The sequence below is a fragment of the Hypomesus transpacificus genome, chromosome 23 (genome assembly GCF_021917145.1).
Source record: "Hypomesus transpacificus isolate Combined female chromosome 23, fHypTra1, whole genome shotgun sequence".
Classification (NCBI taxonomy): Eukaryota; Metazoa; Chordata; class Actinopteri; order Osmeriformes; family Osmeridae; genus Hypomesus; species Hypomesus transpacificus.
The window spans coordinates 11,668,722-11,689,928 of record NC_061082.1 but is presented as its reverse complement, the minus strand read 5'-3'; the positions used below and the strand labels follow the sequence as shown (position 1 = coordinate 11,689,928).

At 42.6% G+C, this 21,207-nt stretch overlaps 1 protein-coding gene across 9 annotated transcripts; it reads left to right on the top strand.

The window, feature by feature from the left end:
* Window positions 1-423: 423 nt before the first annotated feature.
* Window positions 424-20,767, top strand: LOC124484997 (ATP-dependent RNA helicase DDX3X-like). Of its 9 annotated transcripts, none has more exons than XM_047046195.1 (21): window positions 424-754; window positions 2,140-2,194; window positions 3,835-3,882; window positions 5,790-5,846; window positions 6,353-6,424; window positions 7,643-7,816; window positions 8,681-8,807; window positions 8,952-9,053; window positions 9,660-9,759; window positions 9,935-10,070; window positions 10,622-10,716; window positions 10,800-10,898; window positions 13,547-13,707; window positions 13,959-14,103; window positions 14,186-14,330; window positions 14,687-14,737; window positions 15,942-16,123; window positions 16,243-16,360; window positions 17,215-17,368; window positions 17,549-17,676; window positions 17,840-20,767. In XM_047046195.1, exons 1-21 carry the CDS (start codon window positions 710-712, stop codon window positions 17,923-17,925), a joined length of 2,280 nt encoding a protein of 759 aa, XP_046902151.1. In that variant the 5' UTR covers window positions 424-709; the 3' UTR covers window positions 17,926-20,767. The 9 variants fall into 9 exon arrangements, with proteins under 9 accessions (XP_046902151.1, XP_046902154.1, XP_046902150.1 ...); XM_047046198.1 differs by having other exon boundaries at window positions 5,787-5,846; window positions 7,643-7,750; XM_047046194.1 differs by having other exon boundaries at window positions 5,787-5,846.
* The last annotated feature ends 440 nt before the right edge of the window (window positions 20,768-21,207 follow it).

The following is a 21,207-nucleotide window of genomic DNA, read 5'->3' as shown; positions in this document are numbered from 1 at the left end:
TGGGACCAAGAAGAACACCGATGTTGCCTATGTAGAAATTCACGTTTTTTAAGGTGTGGAATAATAATAAATAATGATTCATATATATGAGAGAATATAGGTTGTGCCTTGCCAAGGCATTCACCCAGTTAGAGTTATAATTGTATTTCTGTATTTCTGTGACAATCTTATTGTGCCATCACCATACTTCAGTTGTCCACTTAGCAGACATGTAATATTGTACGTGTGTCACTGATATGTAAGATGTATCCATATATTTACATATATTTTGTGATATCAGGAGAATAATAGTATTTTCTAGAGAGCCATGCTAAGGTCCCGGCTAAAGAAACAACAGGGCATTTAATAATGTGACTGCGAATGCTGAAGATCGCATCGCGATGGCTTGCCACTATGACTCGTTTTCAGGCGAACATCTCGCGGTACAAATAAACCAGTTCCATTCCACCACGGACAAGCCAGCGGGAGGAAGGTTTCTGTTACAAGCTCAGCCCAAGCGGATAGCAATAACTTTCATTCGGTAAACCTTAAATAGGCAAAAGGGATCATCTAGATATTCGTACAATAAAAAGTACATCTAATTCACTGAGAATAACGCGGACGTTTGAACGTATCTACGGAGTCACGGACTGTTCTGCTAGGTAGCTGAACGTGCTAACAAAGAAAATTATTTTTCTTGAGAAATAATCTTCACTTATTGTCTTCAGTTATGAGTCATGTGGTCGTCGATAATCCACACGGTCTAGATCAGCAGGTAAGTTTCTGTCCATGTATCTAATACATTATTTACATTGGTAAACTGTTAAAATGTGTTATTTAAACTAGTTTCACTGCTAGCGAGCTAGCTACTTTCGTGTGAGACTTGATAGCTAGTGCTAGCAAGCTTGTTAGCTAACCATAGATGGCAGACTATAATCTAGTTTCTACACCTGGCTAAGTGCGTGCGAGTGTACGGCCGGTTAAAATGGTGGCCGTTTTTGACTTAAAGTAGCTAGTGACCCTCGTTTAGTTTCACCTAACACTCCCGCGGTGCACTTTCTCGACGATTGTTCATTTTGTGTTATGTTTCAGTCTGGTTATGTGACAATTCAGCCAAAACGAACGAACCTATGAAATGGTGACTGCAGAGTTCATATAGGTTTTGAGATTTACCGCGAAATCGTACTTTATTAAACACTCTTAAGTAATTGTTGATTGCAATTTTGTAATTATAGTAAGTAGACGTATTTGTTTATCAAAACGTATTGAAAACATCATTTGCCGTTGAGCTATCCTATTGGCTAACGCCAATTACAAAGCTAGCTAGACAGCCTTGAAACGTGGCGCAGGATATTTATTGAAAGCCAACGCAGTTACGATGTACGGTAATTTACCGCTATTCTTTATCTCTAGCTTTAGTTAACCAAAGGCGTAGTGCTAGTTATTGCACATATGAAAATGAACTCCTGTAGTATTATCAACGTTTGCGCTTCAACATGTTAAGCATAGGACACCAAGATGTTTAGCTTTAATGCCAGGTCTTGGTTAACTAGCCAGCTAAGTGGCACGTGATGTCTAAGCAGCGACTCGTGCCAAGAACTTTGGCTTTGAATCAGTTTCAGTACGTCCAATGCTATTCTTACGTAAATGTATTCTCCAGTTAGTGTCGGGTGCACCCATTGCGATCTGCGAACGAAAGCTATGTGCTTAAAGAATTACGATCTTGATTCTCAAAGTGCAATAGCAACTTTTTTTTTTTTTTACAAATACTGTTTAAATGCACATTCCTTCCTTTCGAAGTTTCTAATACAAATTCAATGCATTTACAATTGGACTGCAACTAATAAATAATAATAATAAAAAAAAAATCCAATGTAGAATATAGCCTATGTATTTTTTCTAACAAACTGCCATACATTCTATCTACGTACCATCTAATTTGGGGGGCACTATCCTTAACTACAGCAAGGTGCTGTCTATTTTGAAATCCATATCATTTGCCAGGGAGGTGACGAATAAAGGAATTAATCTGCCCAATTTCAAGTTTTTCACTGCTATTTTATGTATGCACAGCATTGGAGGTGCCCACCTACACTAGTTACAGCCTGTTCCAACACATTCTCAAGAACTTCCCTAAAGTATCTCTTTTTTTCCCCCCAGCTTGCTGCCCTAGACTTGAACTCTGCAGACGGACAGGGTGGTGGAGGAACTGGCAGTAAGTATTCTGCTGTCCTCTGCTAGATTTTATTTCATTTTAGTAGAAAATCATATATACATTGGCCTACTCTTTTATGGGCGTATCTGTCTCAAAATATCTCTATACTACAACTACTACAATTTTTTGAAGATGGATTCTAGCACCAATAGGATCAATACCAGTTTCTGTTTATCCAACGTTGTACCCATATCATCAAAGAGTAGGACTGTCAGAGCAAAGAGTGTTCAGTTGTCGTGTGCATATCTTAGTGCCTGCAGTCTTAGCTTCACTGCTGCTGCTCAAAAAACAAGCACATGTGTTGTTTAGCCTCACTACTGTTGTTGTGAATTTTTGCTGAGAACCCTTCTGCAGTAAGTATATTTAAACTGGTAAAACTGACTGGATTGGTTATAACCTGGAACAAACTTGGAATAATAATGCAGACATGAGGAAAACTGCAAAAAATAGCATTTCTATAACCCATCAATCATGTTAATTATAAGTAGTTTCCAAGTATAGGCCAACATTTCTCCCAAAGTTTTGGGCAGAAGTCACTTCTTTGCACTACACCTGGTGGCTCATTGTATAAAGCCGTGTGTAGAATTCACGTGAGAACGTTGCATACGAACGAAATGCAAAGTGCATGCATACGCACATTCTGCTTTGGTTTCTTTGATCAGAACTTACTTGAAGTTAAGCGCCCTTGCGCGAGCATATTGTCCCACCCAAGTAACACTCATAATTGCCTTAAATGGTTTCTGACAAACCCAAAATTAATGTTAGAATGTATATTCATTACTATGGATATCACTTTCAGGTTTGTTAATTGCACTGTTTGCTATTGACAATGACAGGGCCATTATCACATTGACAGCAACAAAAACCTATGACATTGTGCATTCGTATCTGCCCGACTGAGGCAACAGCATCAGTTAAAACCTTTTATTTGTCCTCATGTTCACCTTATTATTTATGAGAATACATTTCATAACATGCAAGAAGTGTTGAATGATTATAGATCCAATCAAACATTCCCAATCAAACAGTAAATATTTCAGGGACTCTTGCATAAACGGATATATGTTTTGTATTTATCGGAAAATCAAGTTTTTTGTGCGTACTCCAGTTAACTCTTCATATGTAACACGTGTGAGGTTATATTTCAACTTGAAGGTTTGTCGAGAGTTTCATCATGCTCCCATCGGAGTTGCAGTTTCCCATTTCTCAGTTTTGTGCGTATGCAACGTTTATAAAGGAGGCTCCTGGTCCCAAGGTGGCAGGCATCATTTTTACCACTCATCTAACAATGATTGCTAACCTTTTTAGCAAATTATTTTGTGCTCATGAATTCAGATTGAGCCTATTGATGAAATCCGGATACTGCATAAATTACATAAGCCGCTTTTAACTATAAAAGGTAGCAATATCGGCAATTGTGGCCCTCCAGTATTGGATCCAAATATGTGGTGCTGCCACCCCTACTTAAGAATAACTCTGATCCTCAATAGGTGTACAGTGTTTTACTTCACTTTCTCTGTCAAGTGATGGTCTTTTCCGTTATGTTGTGGATTGATTGTATTACCATATAGTTAATGTTTAGATGCAGTTGCGTGTCAGTGTTTATGGATTTACATTTTGAACTGTGCTTTTTCCTTCAGGGCGTTATATTCCTCCTCACTTAAGGAACAAAGAGGCTTCCAAAAACGGTAAGTGGTCACTGGAACACTTGGTGAAATGTACCCAACAAATCAGGTGTAATGGTGGGCAAACCTAACTATAACTAAGCGTGAAAATGGAAAAAGACACTTGTCAGAAACATTGTTCCTTATTAGTTCAGTGTTGGAACTTTAAGTTGGGCGTTCCTGCCGTTGGCAAGGCACAACCTATATTCTCATACTGTTTCTTCGATGAACGGCTGCAGCGTTTATTACACAATGTAAATTTTTGGTGCAGTGTTTATTTGAGGGCGGTGTTTATAAAAAATACGGTATTCTAGGCTAGCTGCGCTAGCATACTAACGTGTCTTTAGACAAACTTGCTAGTTCGCTACATTAAATGTTTTTAGCTAGTTTGAACAGTACGGTCTTCTAAATCTCAGATTAAGCAACAAGCAAATGTCAATGCTAGACTAGCTAGCTCTTTCTCATCTGCTTTTTATTAACGCTGATTTGCAAGGACTGCAAAAACAGCTAGATAGCGAAAACACCTACCTACTGTAGCCATGTAAACTACTTTATTTGAGGGCAGTGTTCAATCGAAGAAATATAGTATTCATTTGTTTTCTCACCCTTGGAGAAAAAAACTTACATTTATGCAGTTCACAGACAATGGCTGCGTTTCCCAAATCTTAGTGTTAAGAGCTCTTAGTGTGAAGAGCTTCTAAACGAATCTTGGAAACGCGGACAATGTCAAAATTCTCGTCTTTTCCAGATTGCGTTGCTTGTATCCGTGTCAAATTTCCATTTGACGGTTTAGGCATAATTTTATACGTTTTTGTGGAGAGAAAAGTGAAGCTAACGGTGGCTAACTATCTAGCCACAGTCACTAATGTCAAAAACCTACGCGCAGTTACGTATAGTAGAAAATAAGTTTAGAAACTTGTTAACTTCTGAAAGATGGCTAGCTACCTAAAACTGCCAGACAGCTGCAGGCAAAGGCCAGCGTGATGTTTTCGGGGGCATTTATTTAAGTTAGCAGAGGGTACGGTGTGAATTGCAATTCCAACAATGTTGGTAGATATAGGTTAGGACCATTTATTTTTACACAGGATTGCCCAATTTATTTTACAATGCGAGGCTGCCACATAGCCTATCACCATTCCTTCATGCACTAATTGAAATGACAAAAGAATCCTGTTCCATTCTACACTTCAATCTTAGTATTTTAAAATGTTAATGAGCAGCAACGAATGTGTGCTTTTTAGATCTGTGCCATCTTCATAAATAATAAGAATGCATACTTATTTAAAATATACAGAAATATCAGTTGCTAAATTTCAGAAACAAAACGGATCCATCGGCAACCGACGCAAGCACACCTCACAATACTCCCAGAAATTGTACCCTCTCTAGTTTTGCATTCCTGCTCTGCGCCAGAGCCATCTGAGGGATTCTAATTTCCCGTGTGCATGGATTTCTAAAAAAAGAGCCACCAGAAATGGATGTTCTTTCTTGGCATGTTGGCTTAAGAGTAGCACAGCTAAACTAGTCGTATGTGACCAGCATTTTCTTTTCTGCAATATGTTTTCAGTGTGCTCTCTATAACATTTTTTATTCACTTAATGGATGGTGGCCTGTGGCCAATGTTTTGTGGATTAAGATCCAATGAATGATTTTTAAAAAATGTAATATCTGCCCGAATTCACACCAGCTTCCTTCTTTTCTGTACAAATGCTTCAATCTGGTAGATGTACCTGGTGCATCCTGGGTTGTCTATGCCCAGCAGGTGAATGTCCTGGGTTAAATCGACTCACGATACTTTCTAATCTCTGGTACAAACACATGAAAGGTTACCTTCTATTAAAGAAGCCAATTGTTCAACGTAATCTGATAAATCATGTCTTTTGTGAGTCTCCTTTCACGCATGCCTTTTTTTTTTTCTTATTCCACAGCAGGAAATGCTTTATCCACTGGTAGACAGTGCGGTTATTCAATGGCACCAGTGACTCTCTGTAAGTCCCTTCTGTCTGCTTCTGCTGAGGGCAACCTGAATTCCAAGATGCATGAAATAGTCATTTGCATACCAGCAAAGCTTAAATGAAGGAGGGTGGGGCCAAATTAATTCATCATCCATTTCACACGAGTAGTGACCGTTCTTTAAGAACTTTCAACAGTTTTCTCTACCAAGTTGCTTACATGCTTGTTAAAAAGTGGATGTTGGTCAGACAAACAAGAGATTTTACTTCAGAAGTATAGAATGCTTGCATTTTAACATGTTTTCGGGAGCCTTTTTTTACTCACCAACTCACCCTAATGCTCCCCTTTGTTCATATCTGTAATGTCCTTGGAAGTTCCTCCTAAGATGTGCCCCCCCCCACCCCGGCCTGCAGAGCAGCAGCCTGGACACGCCTCTAATGGATGGGAGGACTGGAAACTATTAGTGCCAAGTCAACCTGCTCTTTTATAGACTGCAGTCTCCCAGGGGTTTATAGCCTACTTCCCCTGTGCTTGTGCTCAGGTTACCCAGGACTGGGCTCTCATGACCCGGGCTTCTACCCTACCTACGGTGGGGGCTGGGCTCACAGATGTGGTATACCAGGATCCACCTGCATGCCCTGGCTGAGGTCTTCTAGTAGATGGCTTATTTGCTGACATGACCAGGCCGTTGTCAAGTGGATGTTACTGCACAAAGTTTGATGGGCAGTTCTAGCCTGATTCTGACATGGACTAATTCCGAAATGTGTCGAAGCTTGCATTGTAGTTGCTTGCTTGTGATGCATGTTTTTTAATAAGGTGTTGCACTGTCTGTTGCTGGACTAATGGCAGCAAGGCTAGAACAGTTTTAACCAGATGGTTGACATTTGTGAAGTAGGATACCAATGATGGGATACTCTTCTACTACAGTTTGGATTGAAAGTATTCTGAAATTATATCTTTTATCAATTGTCAAGAAACATTAGGTTGTCACTTTTTATTTGTCTGTATCTGTTTTAGCCTTGGGAAACATGGGTTCTTTCCTGCTTTTGTGTGTCTTCAGTAGTGCTAGTGAACCTTGGCTCACGCACAGTGAACCCTAACCCTAGTGATGCAGCATGTATCCACTAATACACCACACAGGAGGGCTGAACAAGCCGGGCCTCTGGTCCCATGTGTGTCCTGACAGACTCATTGGAGGCTGGTTTATGAAGGGCCATCACCAAATAACAGCCTTTGATTCTGCACAAGTTGGCCTGCTAGTTGCATTTGAGCAGTGCAGGTGTTCTGGTGTCTGAATTGAGGCCTAAGGCAGGTTGTGAGTACGAGCTAGCCTGCACTAGTTGTGGCCCACAGTGTTGGTGGTAACCCAACATGATCTTCCTCCAACTGCCTATCTACACTGATGGCAGTGTAGATAGGCAACAGCTACAGTCCCTTAAATAAAATGGTCTGGAAACAATACTATGTCTCCAACTCAATAAAAAGTACTTTCTTTTGTATATCGCTTAATATAGTACCAATGCAAACATGGTCACGAGTTTTAAACCTGTTCAGAGCACAAGCTCATTAGATGTTTCCTGATGCAGATTGAGACCAGGCCCATACTGCTGTCTCTAGAGGAAGAGTAGTGATGGTTCCCAGTTCTTTCCCAGACTTTGGGCCTAACTTGTATTATTGCTGTGTAGATAAAATGTGCTGCTGCTCTCAGGTAATTAGGCAGTTTGTTGTAAAGGTCTGGGGAGAACTTTGCCCAAATTAATTGATAAAAGCAACAGATTAGCTTTTTTTTATTTTATGTTTTAATTCCTTTCTCCTCTACCTCCTTTTAAAGACTCTCCTGGATGGGATGGTGGACGTGGTAACGGCTTTGTGAATGGTTTCCATGACAACCGCACGAACGGGGGCTTCGGAGGACGTGCGCCCCCCCGCACTGATAGAGGTGGGCGTGGCAGCTTCCGTGGTATCAGGGGCGGAGTCTCGTTTAATCACCCAATGCAAAGTGCAGGTGGGGAAACCTACTATGCTATAGAGCAATGGTTCTCAACTGGTCTAACCTTAGGACACTCATTTGTCCTTGGTGATTTAAGTCACAACCCAAAAATAATTTAATTTCCAAACCATTAGAATTAATATCACCAAAAAAAATTCCAGTAATAATTTGTTCTAGATTGCGGGCGGCACACTGAGCCTACACACCTTTCGAAATCAAACCGCACAATTGGAAGTTCGGTAACTTATAAAAAGAAAGTTACACTTTTTTTTACGGTGCCCAAGCACACGTCCGCAACACTCCGCACCAGCTGACGACCCAATTTTGGTTCGGAACCCACCAGTTGAGAAACACGGCTATAGAGTAATGTTATAATGGCAATACCAGTATTCCTAAAGGCTAGTGCACCTATAGTCAACTGCATAGCATTGGTAATTAAAGATGCCAAAACAAGTGTGTGTGTGTGTGTAATAATGCCTTCTGCTACTTTGATGTATCAGTTGTATTATTTGGTAATGATTTATGAAAGGGGTGTAAGGATAAAAAACATTTGAGAGCTCAAACGGAATAAATATGGAAAACAAACACAGCTTTGAAATGTTACGCCATTACTAACAGGTTAAGGAATTACTTTTATACTTTCGTGAAAACCTTTTTCAAAAACGGATTCATACTCCCATATACAAAACGCAGCGTAAACAAACACACAATCACCAGAACAACTGTCAAACTGCAGCTTAAGAGTTGTAGTTGGCGGGGAGAGATTTTTTACCCCCCAGGAGGCTCCGTCCTCCAGCAGGCACCTGGACCATCAGGATGATTGTGTTCAGGGTGTTGGAGGCTGTAAGGGTCCACTAAAGGCGTCCTGTCCATGTGCAGGATTTTCAGGAGAGGGTGGCTGGGGAGGCGCTCCCAGGGACGCGGCCTACAACAGCTTTGGAGGACGTTCAGACAGCAGGGGCAAGTCTGCCTTCTTCAACGACCGTGGAGCAAGCAACAGGGGAAAGTTAGTATTTGTGCTTTTGAACACTACATGTATAGCGTCCTTGTGTGTGTGTGCATGTAACCCAGCAAATGGATGTGTGTGTGTAGATCCAATCAAGGTCGGATTCGGAGAGTCATGGTTAATGTAAAATATTTCTGTGTTAAGTCGTGGAGGATACGGAGGCGGCGGAAATAGCCGCTGGCAGGAGGACTCCAGAGACGAAGAGGATTGGTCCAAACCCACTGTGGCCAATGATCGCCTGGAACAGTGAGTGTCTGACGCCTCCTGAAACAATATAAGAAACCTGAGCCTCTGGCCTCAAGCTAATCAGCACTTTAGAATCTTGTTGCTAATGGGGATGGATTTTTGAAATATTCAACCAGCTTTTGGTATTCAAACTAATTATGAATTCTGTTTAAATAATCTGCTAGAGAATTTAGACTGATAAGAACACTTGATACTTACAACGGGGGGATTTGCAGTAGCACACAGGCATCGTTTTAAAATGGCTTGTTGAAGAAAATCAAAATTCAACAACTTTTTACATTTGGTGTGGTGATGGAAAATTAGTTCAGTTTCATTGCGGGACAACGATGGCGATCTAGTGTTATTGAAAATGTCTAGAACAAAAAATGAATTGACTGAATTGTGTGATTTTATATGGCTTCAGCCTCAATTAATTACTCTTAGTTTTAGAGTAAAATGTTTTGATGTGTCTTAACTTTGTTTATTTTCAATGCTATTGGTGTGCAACAATATAACTACACTTTTAAATTGCATTTAGTTGGTAATGCCTACACTGTCCAGGTGGCTATTCGTGACTATGAAAACGCCACCTCTCCTATGGTTGACCTCTGACTGTCTGTTCCGCAGAGAGCTGTTTTCTAGCAGCAACACAGGGATTAACTTTGAGAAGTATGATGACATTCCTGTGGAGGCCACTGGAGCCAACTGCCCTCCTCACATAGACAGTGTAAGTCAGAGTTTCAAGCTCCTGTTTATTGACTTTTCAGCCCATATCTAACACACTGACTTTTTAAGATGGTGGTGAGCAGTCATCTGTGCTAGGTTGTTCTGAGAGGCTGTAGCAGATCTGCAGATATGTTGGCTACCTGGTGAAATATCTCCCATGTCTGTATTATTGTCAGTTCCATGATGTGGAGATGGGGGAGATCATCATGGGCAACATTGCCCTGACCCGGTACACACGACCCACCCCGGTCCAGAAGTATGCCATCCCCATCATCAAGTCTAAGAGGGACTTGATGGCGTGTGCTCAAACTGGTAAGACTTGACAGCACCACTACGTCTTGGCACCTTCTATTGTTTGTGCAGTTGTAAAAAATCAACCCAGAAATGGCTCTTTAACCCGTTAATGAGTAGCGTCACAAGTATGTGATCGTTCAAATGTGGGTCCTACAGCGTAACATCACAAATGTGATTTAAACATTCCAATACAATATTTTCTGATAGACAAAAACTATGCGACAAACACATATGTATGGTTTCAAAATGTACAAATTGAAAGGCTAGCTAGTAACACTAGCATGGTAGTAGCATTGCTACGAGTTTAATGCTAGGTAACTTAACCTGGCAGCTATCTAAGCTAGCTAACAAAAAAAGAAAAGAACGCTGTGGTAAGTGTCGGACATTTTGGAATTAACTAATCTAAAGGTTAATAGTGTGAAGATCACTTATAGCTCAGAGTAGATGCGGGTACTGTTCTAGAACGAGGTGCTCCCATGGTTCTATGCTTTGACAGCATGGTGTGTGAGGACTGAGTTCCTCTTGGTCCCCCAGGTTCTTATAAGACATGTTTTTTTATGTGTGTCCAGGCTCTGGAAAGACTGCTGCCTTCCTGCTGCCGGTGCTGAGTCAGATATACTGTGAAGGACCGGGAGAAGCTGCACAGGCCACCAAGGGAGGGCAGGTATGACCCATCCCCCAACCATACACACATTTACACACACACTTTCTCTGGACCACGTGTAACCGATGTGTGAATGTGCGCAGGATAATGGCAAGTACGGCCGTCGTAAGCAGTACCCCCTGGCCCTGGTCCTGGCACCCACCAGAGAGCTGGCCCTGCAGATCTACGACGAGGCCAGGAAGGTAAGGACCGCACCCAGCATTAACGCCTACTAGGGGTGGAACGGTACATGTTTTCGTACCGACCTGTATGGTACGGGCGTCAGGGTTTGGTGCATGATATTACACGAAAAATACACGGTATAAAAATTAATAAAATGTGCGTACGAATTAATTAATGTAATGCGGAACTACTGTTACATACTCCTGTTCTTTACGGACATCTAATCTGTAGCTCTAAAGCTCTCATTGGTGCCGCCGTGAGTCAGATATAGCTAGCAGCACTAAGGACGAGTATGATTAGATGTTTGGGAAAACTTTGGTTTCCCATTCAGGTATAGTAATACAGGCGAGAGAGTGGTGGATGAGACAAGCACTGTGTCGGCGTTGTTCAGCAGTTGTGGGCAGTGATGTGCAGTCTGGGTAGGCAAGGTAGGCAGTGTTTCCCCTAATTTCAGTGATTCCCCTAGGATTTCTTTTAGCAGTGGGGGCAGGTCAGGTCTACACCCCCCCCCCGGCCAAAACAAAGTGCTAACCCTATATTCGGAGCAGCTTAGTGTAATAGTCTAATAGCTAATGTAATATTGCACATATTTTCGTTCCTAAAGAAATAGAATTAGCATACTTGGAGACACCTTAAAGTATGTTCTAAATGGCATAAATGCTGACAATTAATAATTGATGTAGCAACTTATTATAAATACAGTGGCCTAGCCTACAGATTAATGTAGGCCACTCGGAAGCATGTACACTGTCTGCTTCATTTGATTTTGATAGGCTAAACATTCTTTAATAATAACAATATACCCACTATTTATTCATTAAAACTAGGCTACTTAAGCATAATAACGCACCTAAAATACAAACGTGAGCAAGGGCAGCAATCGCTATTGAATCAACAGATGTGCAATTTCGCTAGCAGGGGAAGAATACAAACAACGAAAATCACCAGTTAACTTAATTAAAATTTGCAAGAACTATAGACTAATACAATAACAGGCTTAAATGAACTGACAACATAAGTTATACGACTTTCAGTTTTCAAGGACGCGCAATCTCAACTGCGCTGTGAAGCGCGTCTGTGCTATTCTCCGACATGCGCTCTAACAATCACAGCTGATAGACAGCCTAAAATTGTGTACAGCTCTAATTCTGATACCGTGGCCGCAGAAATTTAACCATGGCGGGCCGCCACGGTAAATCAACATAGGGGAAACACTGCATTTTATTCAATGTATTTGTATTCTTGTGATTTATATATGCAATATGTGTGTTATTCCAATTGGTAAAATAAGCAGTGCTTTTACTGCGGACGACAAGCGAAAAACTCACTTGCGCACTTCGATCCTCTATTCTTCAACATGTAAGTTGAAAAGCACAACTCATTACACCAGCTATTGTAAGCATAATCCTAGCTAAATTCAAGTCAAAATGACAGCAGCAGTGTCTGCCAGTATCACGGTTTTGAGGAATTTCTCCAAGCTCGATTTTATTCAAAAAATGAGTTAATAGCAAGAGGGAGGTCGACGCCAGACCTGTATGGACTACTGCAGCAAAAGGGACATGTTTTCGATCGTTTCAAACAGACTGGTATGAAGAAAAGATTGGCTATGTGGCTCAGCGGCTGAAAGCTACTGCTTGTACTGTTTGCTGCGTTTACTGTTTTGACATATTAGCCTAATTAGGTAATCTGGCTTTCATAACTCAGTGCCTAGCCTCTTACTGACATAACCGCACGTTACTGGTTGTGTGGTGCGTGAGTGGAAATGTATCTAACATGCCAACGCATATAACTCATCTGGCGTGTGCTAAATGACTAAAAATATCTGACGCCACATCACCCAGGTGTGTTAATAACTGGAACGAGACAAAAAAAAACTGTCCAACTTCTCCTCCCTACAGTGCTTAACCAGCCGTTAGATACACACACAGAGCCAAAAAAATTACTGACTCCATCGGAATTTACATGTCATCTTCCATGCGCCCATATAGAGGAACCTGGTTTGTTTTGCTTTTCCCTCCATTGTACCAAACTCAAACCAAACCGCGGTATGAACCGAACCGTGACTTCAGTGTAGCCCTAACGCCTACCATCTTGTAGGCCTCTGATCCTCATACACAATGGGCACACAAACCCATGCTACTCTGAAGCAACCAATCATGAGGATGAATACATAGTGAGATGTCATAAATAACCCCATGGGTTCTGCAACATATTTATCAGAATGAATATTTCTCAGCTATATTTCAATAACAATCAAAAGGTCTTAAAAGAATCCCCATTGCTTGATGGTTTCACAGGGTGAGAAGTTCCTGCATAACCATGGATGTTGAATAGTTACCAGGGGTTTACTGACTGTTTAGAAGGGCAAGGGAAATTGTATCCAGTACCTTTTTTACTTTCATTAAGTAATGGATGCGAGATGGTATTGCGTTAAACTACAAACCCTAGAAACTCAAAGTAATGCTAGCTGGGCAAGCTATTTACTCTAGAACTTAAGCTAAATATAGCTTCATGATAGAAATTGCAGTTAAATTAGCAATTTACACCTGGAGTAGTGAATCAGTAGGGTGTGATAGTAGTCATAAAAAAGCCAGTTTACATATACCATGGCTTGGAACTACCCGTTGTATAAGGTGAGTTACAAACTGTTCCTTGTTTCCTTCGCCAGTTTGCGTACCGCTCACGCGTGCGTCCCTGCGTGGTCTACGGAGGAGCAGACATCGGCCAGCAGATCAGAGACCTGGAGCGAGGCTGCCACCTGCTGGTCGCCACCCCTGGACGCCTGGTGGACATGATGGAGAGGGGCAAGATCGGCCTGGACTACTGCAAGTAAGGAAAGGGGAGGACAGGCACAACAAGTCATGTGGGAAGGAGGGACAAGTAAGCAGGAGGGAGGGTGGGCACATCAAGCAAGGGGGAGAGCGGGCAAACAAGGGGCCGGAGGGACAAGAAGAAGGTGGGGGGGGAGATACATGGAGAGACTACTGCAAGTATGGGTGGGCATGAAGGTACAGCTAGTCTGCTGGAGATGATGGGGCACTGGGGGCAAAGGGTACTCAGTGTGTTGCCTGTGTTCCAAGCTTCCTGGTGCTGGATGAAGCTGACCGCATGCTGGACATGGGCTTCGAGCCTCAGATCCGACGCATCGTGGAGCAGGACACCATGCCTCCCAAGGGCATGCGCCAGACCATGATGTTCAGCGCCACCTTCCCCAAGGAGATCCAGGTACGCATGTGTACTTGTCAGAAAAGCGTTTGCGTTCCTCTCAAAGACGACCTTCTTAACCGGAGAGATATTGTGTGTTCAGATCCTTGCTCGGGACTTCCTGGAGGACTACATCTTTCTGGCCGTAGGTCGCGTGGGGTCCACCTCTGAGAACATCACCCAGAAGGTGGTGTGGGTGGAGGACGGGGACAAGAGGTCCTTCCTCCTCGATCTGCTGAATGCCACGGGTATGGAGACGACAACACACAAACACGCATTGTCAAGAACAAGTCTCAAACTGCAGGGAAGGTTATATGTAGGGGGTTTCTGTTGTGAAGGACTCTTTAGGACAGTAATAGCCATGCTCCTACCCTTGTGTGTTTATCCTGCTTGCCAGATAATGCTGTTCTCTAGTGTTGCGTCTCGTCAATGGGGAGAGAGGCCAGAAAAGGCTGCATAGCTAAGCTTCCGTGTAGTTCAGAGTTATGTGTGTGTGTGCTCATCCATTGCCCATGTGTAGCACCCTGTTCACTACAGCTGTTTAGTTATGCTGCCAGCCACCTTGCGTTTACTGGCTGTTTGGGTTTGGTTCTATCTATCTCAGTCATTCCCAGTGATGTTCAGGAAATAGTGCCGGATGCTCCAGAGAAACCTGGTGAGTATGAGTGTGTTACATCTCCTGTCTGACCCAGCCAGATGCATCACATCCCACCCCTCATCTTCTCCACTGGTGTCTCCCAGACCTCCTCCCCCTCCCAGACCTCTTCAACTTCCTCCCCCTCCTTCCACCACCTCCTCACCCCCTCCCTCCCCTCCCCCATCGTGCCTGTTAGGAGCTTCAGGTCCTGCTGCAGCTCCTGTGCCGCTTTCCAGGCAGTGTGGAGTGAAGCTCAGCTAGCTGCTTCTGAAGGGTCTCTTCTTCTACTTATAGAGCAGTGCCCAGAATGCAGTGCCCCTGTCCACAATGTTGTTTTCCAAACTCGCCCAGTCATCTGCCTTGCGTAGTGGTTGAAATCACTGAAGGGAAATCCCCATAAGTCATCTGCAAGGAAGACAAGATCTTGTTTAAAACTCCCAGACCAGTTCTATATGTAAACTGGGGGTGGGCCTCATTTCCCTGCAGTTCTACAAGCTCATTAAGACACATTCTGATCTGAGGTTTCTGCTAGTGCATACTGTGAAATTGATGTCATGGCTCAGCTCAGGTAAACATTCACCTGTTTATTCTGCTACCACCTACACCCAGGGGAGGGCATTTTCTAAGTTTGTCTGTTGCCGTGACACCCAAACCTCAAGCTATCCAATTCCTGCAGTCTGTCTGCTTTCCCCTACCGTATTCCATCTGGAGATCTTTATTTAAAAACAATTCCTCTTAGAAAAAATATTTTACATGAATGTTCTGGAAACACAACTGGTCATTTAACATTTTCATTGTGTGTTAGCATGAGTGTCATTTCCATCTCCCAAGTTGATAAAGTAGTTCAGAGCAGTTATTTCAGCTCAAATCTTTCTTTCAGTCACACCATTTACTGTGTTAAGGACAACTTGCAGTCCTGGTTCAGTTTGCTTCAAGTTAACTCTTAAATTTAAGCAAATTACTTCGAATTGAACCTTTTTTATGGTAAATGGGATACTGGAATCCTTATGCTGCCCAGATAAATTTGAATGCAAAGCTGCTTCTATAAGCTGGTCTCCACTTTTAGTTGCCATTTTATTATTTTCCCATGGCTTTGAGGTCTGGTTGCACCAAAATGTTTTCTGTCCATGCTCCCATCTCTCTGTACTTACATTTTTATCCTTCACTGAACAAAGGACTTAGTCATTAAATATATTTTTGTTTCCATGTGTGCCCCTCCCAGGTAAGGACTCCCTGACGCTGGTGTTTGTGGAGACCAAGAAGGGAGCTGATGCCCTTGAGGACTTCCTGTATCGCGAGGGATACGCCTGCACTAGTATCCATGGAGACCGTTCCCAGAGAGACAGAGAGGAGGCACTGCAGCAGTTCCGCTCCGGACGTTGCCCCATTCTGGTGGCCACAGCGGTGAGACTCACTCACTCACACACACACACACACACACTCTCACATGCTCACACGCTTGCTCTCGCACACTCACTCAGACACCAACAGCAGCATTTGAGTGATGTGGCGTCTTTCTGCAGGTGGCTGCCAGAGGGTTGGATATCAGCAATGTGAAACATGTGATCAACTTTGACCTGCCCAGTGATATTGAAGAGTACGTTCACCGTATTGGCCGTACTGGACGTGTGGGAAACCTGGGTAAGACATGAAGTTGAGCTTTGATAAGGAACGAGGCTGGGCCTCTGTAGCTCTGATGGTAGGTTCACATATTTTTACAGATCTGTCTGCAGAGGGTTAACCTTTTGAGACAGGTGGATTTATCACAACCACAAGAGCAGCCATCTGGATATGCTTCAAGTTATTCGTTTGTGCCCGAACCACAGTGGTTCGGACCAATCAGCATCTTATGAGGAACTAATGGCCGCTGTGGGTGTGGTTGAAGTTACCTGGTGATAAACAGATGGTTCATCCAATTACCTGACGTATTTTTTTGCCGGTGCAGGCACATCTGTGTTTTTGATCATCACAGTTTGATACAATAGAGTGGCCTCACTGTTCGGTACAGCAAAAAAGTAGAAATGTCAGAGATGCAAAGTTGGTGGCTATGTACATCCAGCTGGCTAGCTAGTTCTATTTGTGTCCTTGTTAGCTTTGTGTCCTTGTTAGCTTTTGTGTCCTTGTTAGCTTTGTCATAAAATTAACCGGTGAAAGGGGGGTGTGGCTAAGAATTCATTAGCTAGTTATGAAATGTTTGACTTTTGTCCTGCATTTGGTAGAACAGTGAGCATGGTGTGCTTCCCGGTGTACCTGACTGAAGGGTTTTTTGTTTGGGCTACCTTGCTGAGTGCAGTGTTACTGAGAACATTAGCCTATATTTCACCCATTTTAAGGTGTTTTAATGAATCTTAATAGGATTAGTCAAACTAATCATTTGGTTCGTAAAAGCATGCTGAACCGAAAGCCTAAAACTAAACTGTTCAATGTGAAAATGGGCGTTGTTAAACCCCATACATATATAGATATAGATAAACGTGTGTGTTCGTGTGTTACAGGGCTGGCCACGTCGTTCTTTAACGACAAAAACAGCAACATAACCAAAGACCTGCTGGACATTCTGGTGGAGGCAAAGCAGGAGGTCCCCACCTGGCTAGAGAGTCTGGCGTACGAACACCAGCACAAGAGCACCACCCGAGGACGCGGCAAGAGGTACTCATTTACCTCCCGACTTGCCAGCCAACCTGATGATCCAACAGGGATTATGCTTCATTGTACTTGCACTGTCTACACATCCATGACACTGCACACCAAGCACTTCACCTAAGATGGTGGAGGGGCTGTGAGTGTTGCCCTAATCCAGGTTCTAAACTTGTGGCCGTGCATCTTCAGGTTCTCTGGAGGCTTCGGAGCCAGGGACTACCGTCAGACGCCGGGCGGAGCTGCCAACAGCTTTGGAGGCGGGGGCCGCGGCGGAGTGCGCACTCCTGGAGGAAACCGAGGCTTCGGGGGAGGAGGAGGTAAGACCAGGGTTTGGTTTGAGGTCAACTGCTGTCCCGTGTCTAAAGACTGGATAGAGCATACTGTCGCTGGTTGTAGTATGGACAACATTCTGCCCTGAAGGGACTAGGGTTGGGGTAAAAGAGACCCCTTGGACCTGACCTTTTGTTCTTGTGCTCTCAGGTGGCTTTGGGGGCAACTTCTACAACAACGATGGCTATGGTGGCAACTACAGCCACTCTGGCAGCGTGGACTGGTGGGGCAACTAGGTACCATATGAGCAGGTTGCCATGCCAACCCAACCCCACGGAAAACCACATGTTAATACATAAGCCAGACCCTAACCCCCTCACCCCTTCTTATACATACTCACACACACACACACACACACACACACACACTCCCTTCACTTCACTGACCCAGTGTACATTTCCAGCTGTGATTCTCTGCTGGAAAGCAGGGAGCCCTCAAACAGGGCCACCAGCAGAGCTCTTGAAAGAGAGCAGTCACACATCATACTGAAAGTGTGTGCATGGCTCCAGCAGCAAACTCGAACATCTGTTGATGTGGGGGGGGCAAAAAAAAAGCTACCAATTTTTTCTATCATTCTAAAAAAAAACTTAAAAAAACTACAAGAAACTAAAATGACAACTTTGAGGATCATTTGTATGTTAATGTACTGTGCCTTTTCGAATTGAGGCAAGGAAATCTGTTTTGTCATTTTCACCAAACTAACTTGGCCACGTGCTCTAAATTGTTGCTATATTTTTTTTAATTTTATTATTTGGTGAAAAGCATGGAGTATATTAAAAGTGTGTACTTACTCAAACCTTGGCAAACACTGGGGTGTTGTGGCTCACTTGAGTCATGATTCCATTTGAACTTCAAATTTGTGGCAGGGACATCATGAAGCCTTTTCTACAGGGTCTTGACAACTAGCACGTCCCCCACTAACGAGTCCCCTACTGGGGAGTCCCTTGTGCAAACTGGAGTCTGACCTTAAGGGATGGAGAGTTGGATTACTTTATTATTTTTTTTGCTCACTCTATCCTGGACAGGGGTCTGTATTATGGATGTGGTAGTCTTCAGAAAAGGCATTCCAGGTATGATCCTAATTCTGTCATTCAGCTCAGTGCAAAATGCTCACTAGTGTTGAAATGACATTAACATTTAACATGGAACTTTACTCCACTAATTAAAATGACAAGTGCGTTACGGCAGCTAGTATTTCATGTGCTAGCTACAGAAAGTGGGCAGTTTTTTTTGTTTGTATATTTTATTAGAGACATTTTATTGCAAGCGTGCACCCAATTAAGAAACGAACAAAAACATTTTTATTTGAGTAAAATGTTTCCTTAATGTGTATAAAACAAAAAAAATGCCTGCCAATCTTGAACGTGAAGTTCCAAACAGCTACATAAGGACCAGAGCAATGGGGGTGAAAGTCTGGCCAGGCATGTAGTCACCAATGGGAACCAGTTGGTATTCTACGCATGCTAGTGTTTTGTTTTTTGGTCAAGGAGGTAGGACATATGAACTGAGTCGCAGGCTTAACTTAATTATAAACGTTTTCTCTTTTCAAGCTGCGTTCGAGGCAGGGCTCATCTTTCAGAGACGGGAGTTAGAATGATCACTTGAAGTTTACAAGTTACAGCAGGGGCTGGTGCAGGAGGGTCATCGCTACCTCTGACTGGGGCTGCAGGAGGCGAGTATGAGGCGTTCAGTACCACTACTGGTAACTTGTTTCCATTGGTTTATTCACCAGCGGTGGAGATGGCCAAAGACCAGGGGGTGACTTCCTCCTGGTAAAGTACTGTGGACTCCTGTGAGGGTTCTTCTGCATAAATGTTTTAACGCTCTGGCAAGGCCAGGATAGGCTGTTGCTGTCAGAGGGACAGCCAATGAGAGGAGACATGAGGCATATAACTTTAAGTGCTCTCTCTCCTCAAAGCTTGTTGTGCCTTGAAAACTTTTTTAGAAATTGAAGAACTTTAAAAGCTCATGCACTGACAGTGTTGAGGACTTGAATGGTGCTACTTGAGCTAGGTGTGTAGGCCCTGTCGTGCCCATCAAGTTTTACTAAAGTTATTTTATTGCACATCTAGAGTTTTATATAGATGTCTTGGATATGTGTCCTTAAGCTTCCAGAGTGTGAGGAGAAGGGGGGACGACGCAGCTTGTTTACAGGGGAAAGGTTCTCAACGTTTAACCAGGACTGATTTGGGACCAGGGGTTTAGCAGTGGGGGAATTTAGCCATTTGCACACAGATTTCTAGATTCTACTTTTGCTGCTAATTTTGTGTAATTTATTAAGCATTTTTGAGAAATATTTATTTTTGTAAGCCTCAAAGTGATTCTTTGAAAGTTTAAAGAAACTTGACCAAAAGACAGTACAAAAACACTGGCACTTGAATGTTGAATGTCACCTGTATGCGTGAAATTTATATATTTCGGGGTAGTGTGAGCTTTTTAATGTTAAAAACGTATTGGATTCAGTCAATAATACTATCCATAGCTGTTTCCAGGCCTAAGGGCCAATCACTTAGATAACTAATTGGCTATCAAAATTAAAAATGGAATTCAATCAACAAACATGCCAAGGTTTGGAATAAAGTTGTCAGAAGAGCAAACCAATTTCCTAAACAGCATACCAGTGCAAATGTGTTCAGATTCTCAAATTGTGTGCATTGTTTACTATTCTTTACTCTGATTTGACCTGATAATAGGACCGTTTTTCTCCAGTGAATGTTTGGCACATGGCAATCTTTAAAATCAAACATGTGGTTTATTCTCTCGTTGCTTTTGCATATATGGCACCTCTGGGTATGAAGCCAGTCTGAACTGGACTACAGCACCACTTAGTACTGTCAAACTGTATCCTAGAAACACTGGGACCAGCTGCACAGACACAGAGACAGTGGTTTGTGCAGTCCCAGAACAGCTCCAATCCTGAAGTGAACCTCCAGAGCTCCTTAGATGTAGTCTTTGCTTTCTGTATTAGCTTATAGGTTAATGCACTGCATGGGAAGATACTCAAGCTGTGCATTTATTGTATAATTTTACCAAAATAAAAGTTTGAATGCAATAAAGTACCTGACATTTTCAGCACTATTTCTGATGTATGTTTGCCTACAACAACTTGGTCATAAGTGTGGATACTTGTTCGTATCGTTTTTCTGAGAACGTCAGACAGCACGTATATAACCTCCAAAACATTTATTTAAATGTCTACATAGAATACTACATAAAAATTAAATTGTAATCTTTTGCAATAGTAATACAAAAAATATATAGCTGCAACTCTGGTATTCAAGACAACACTAGTCTATGCATTTTTTGATGGAATAAAGATTTGACACATTTTGAAACTTTACATATAAACAACATCCACAAAAATGTTAATTGAAAAATGTATTCATGCACAGAATATGGATCCCTGATAACATGAAAAGTTGTAGTGTAGTTGTGTTTGCTACTTTGCAAAGCGTTACTTGCATGCACTGACTAGTCTATAAATGAGCATCACCCACATACCAACTCATTTACCCATA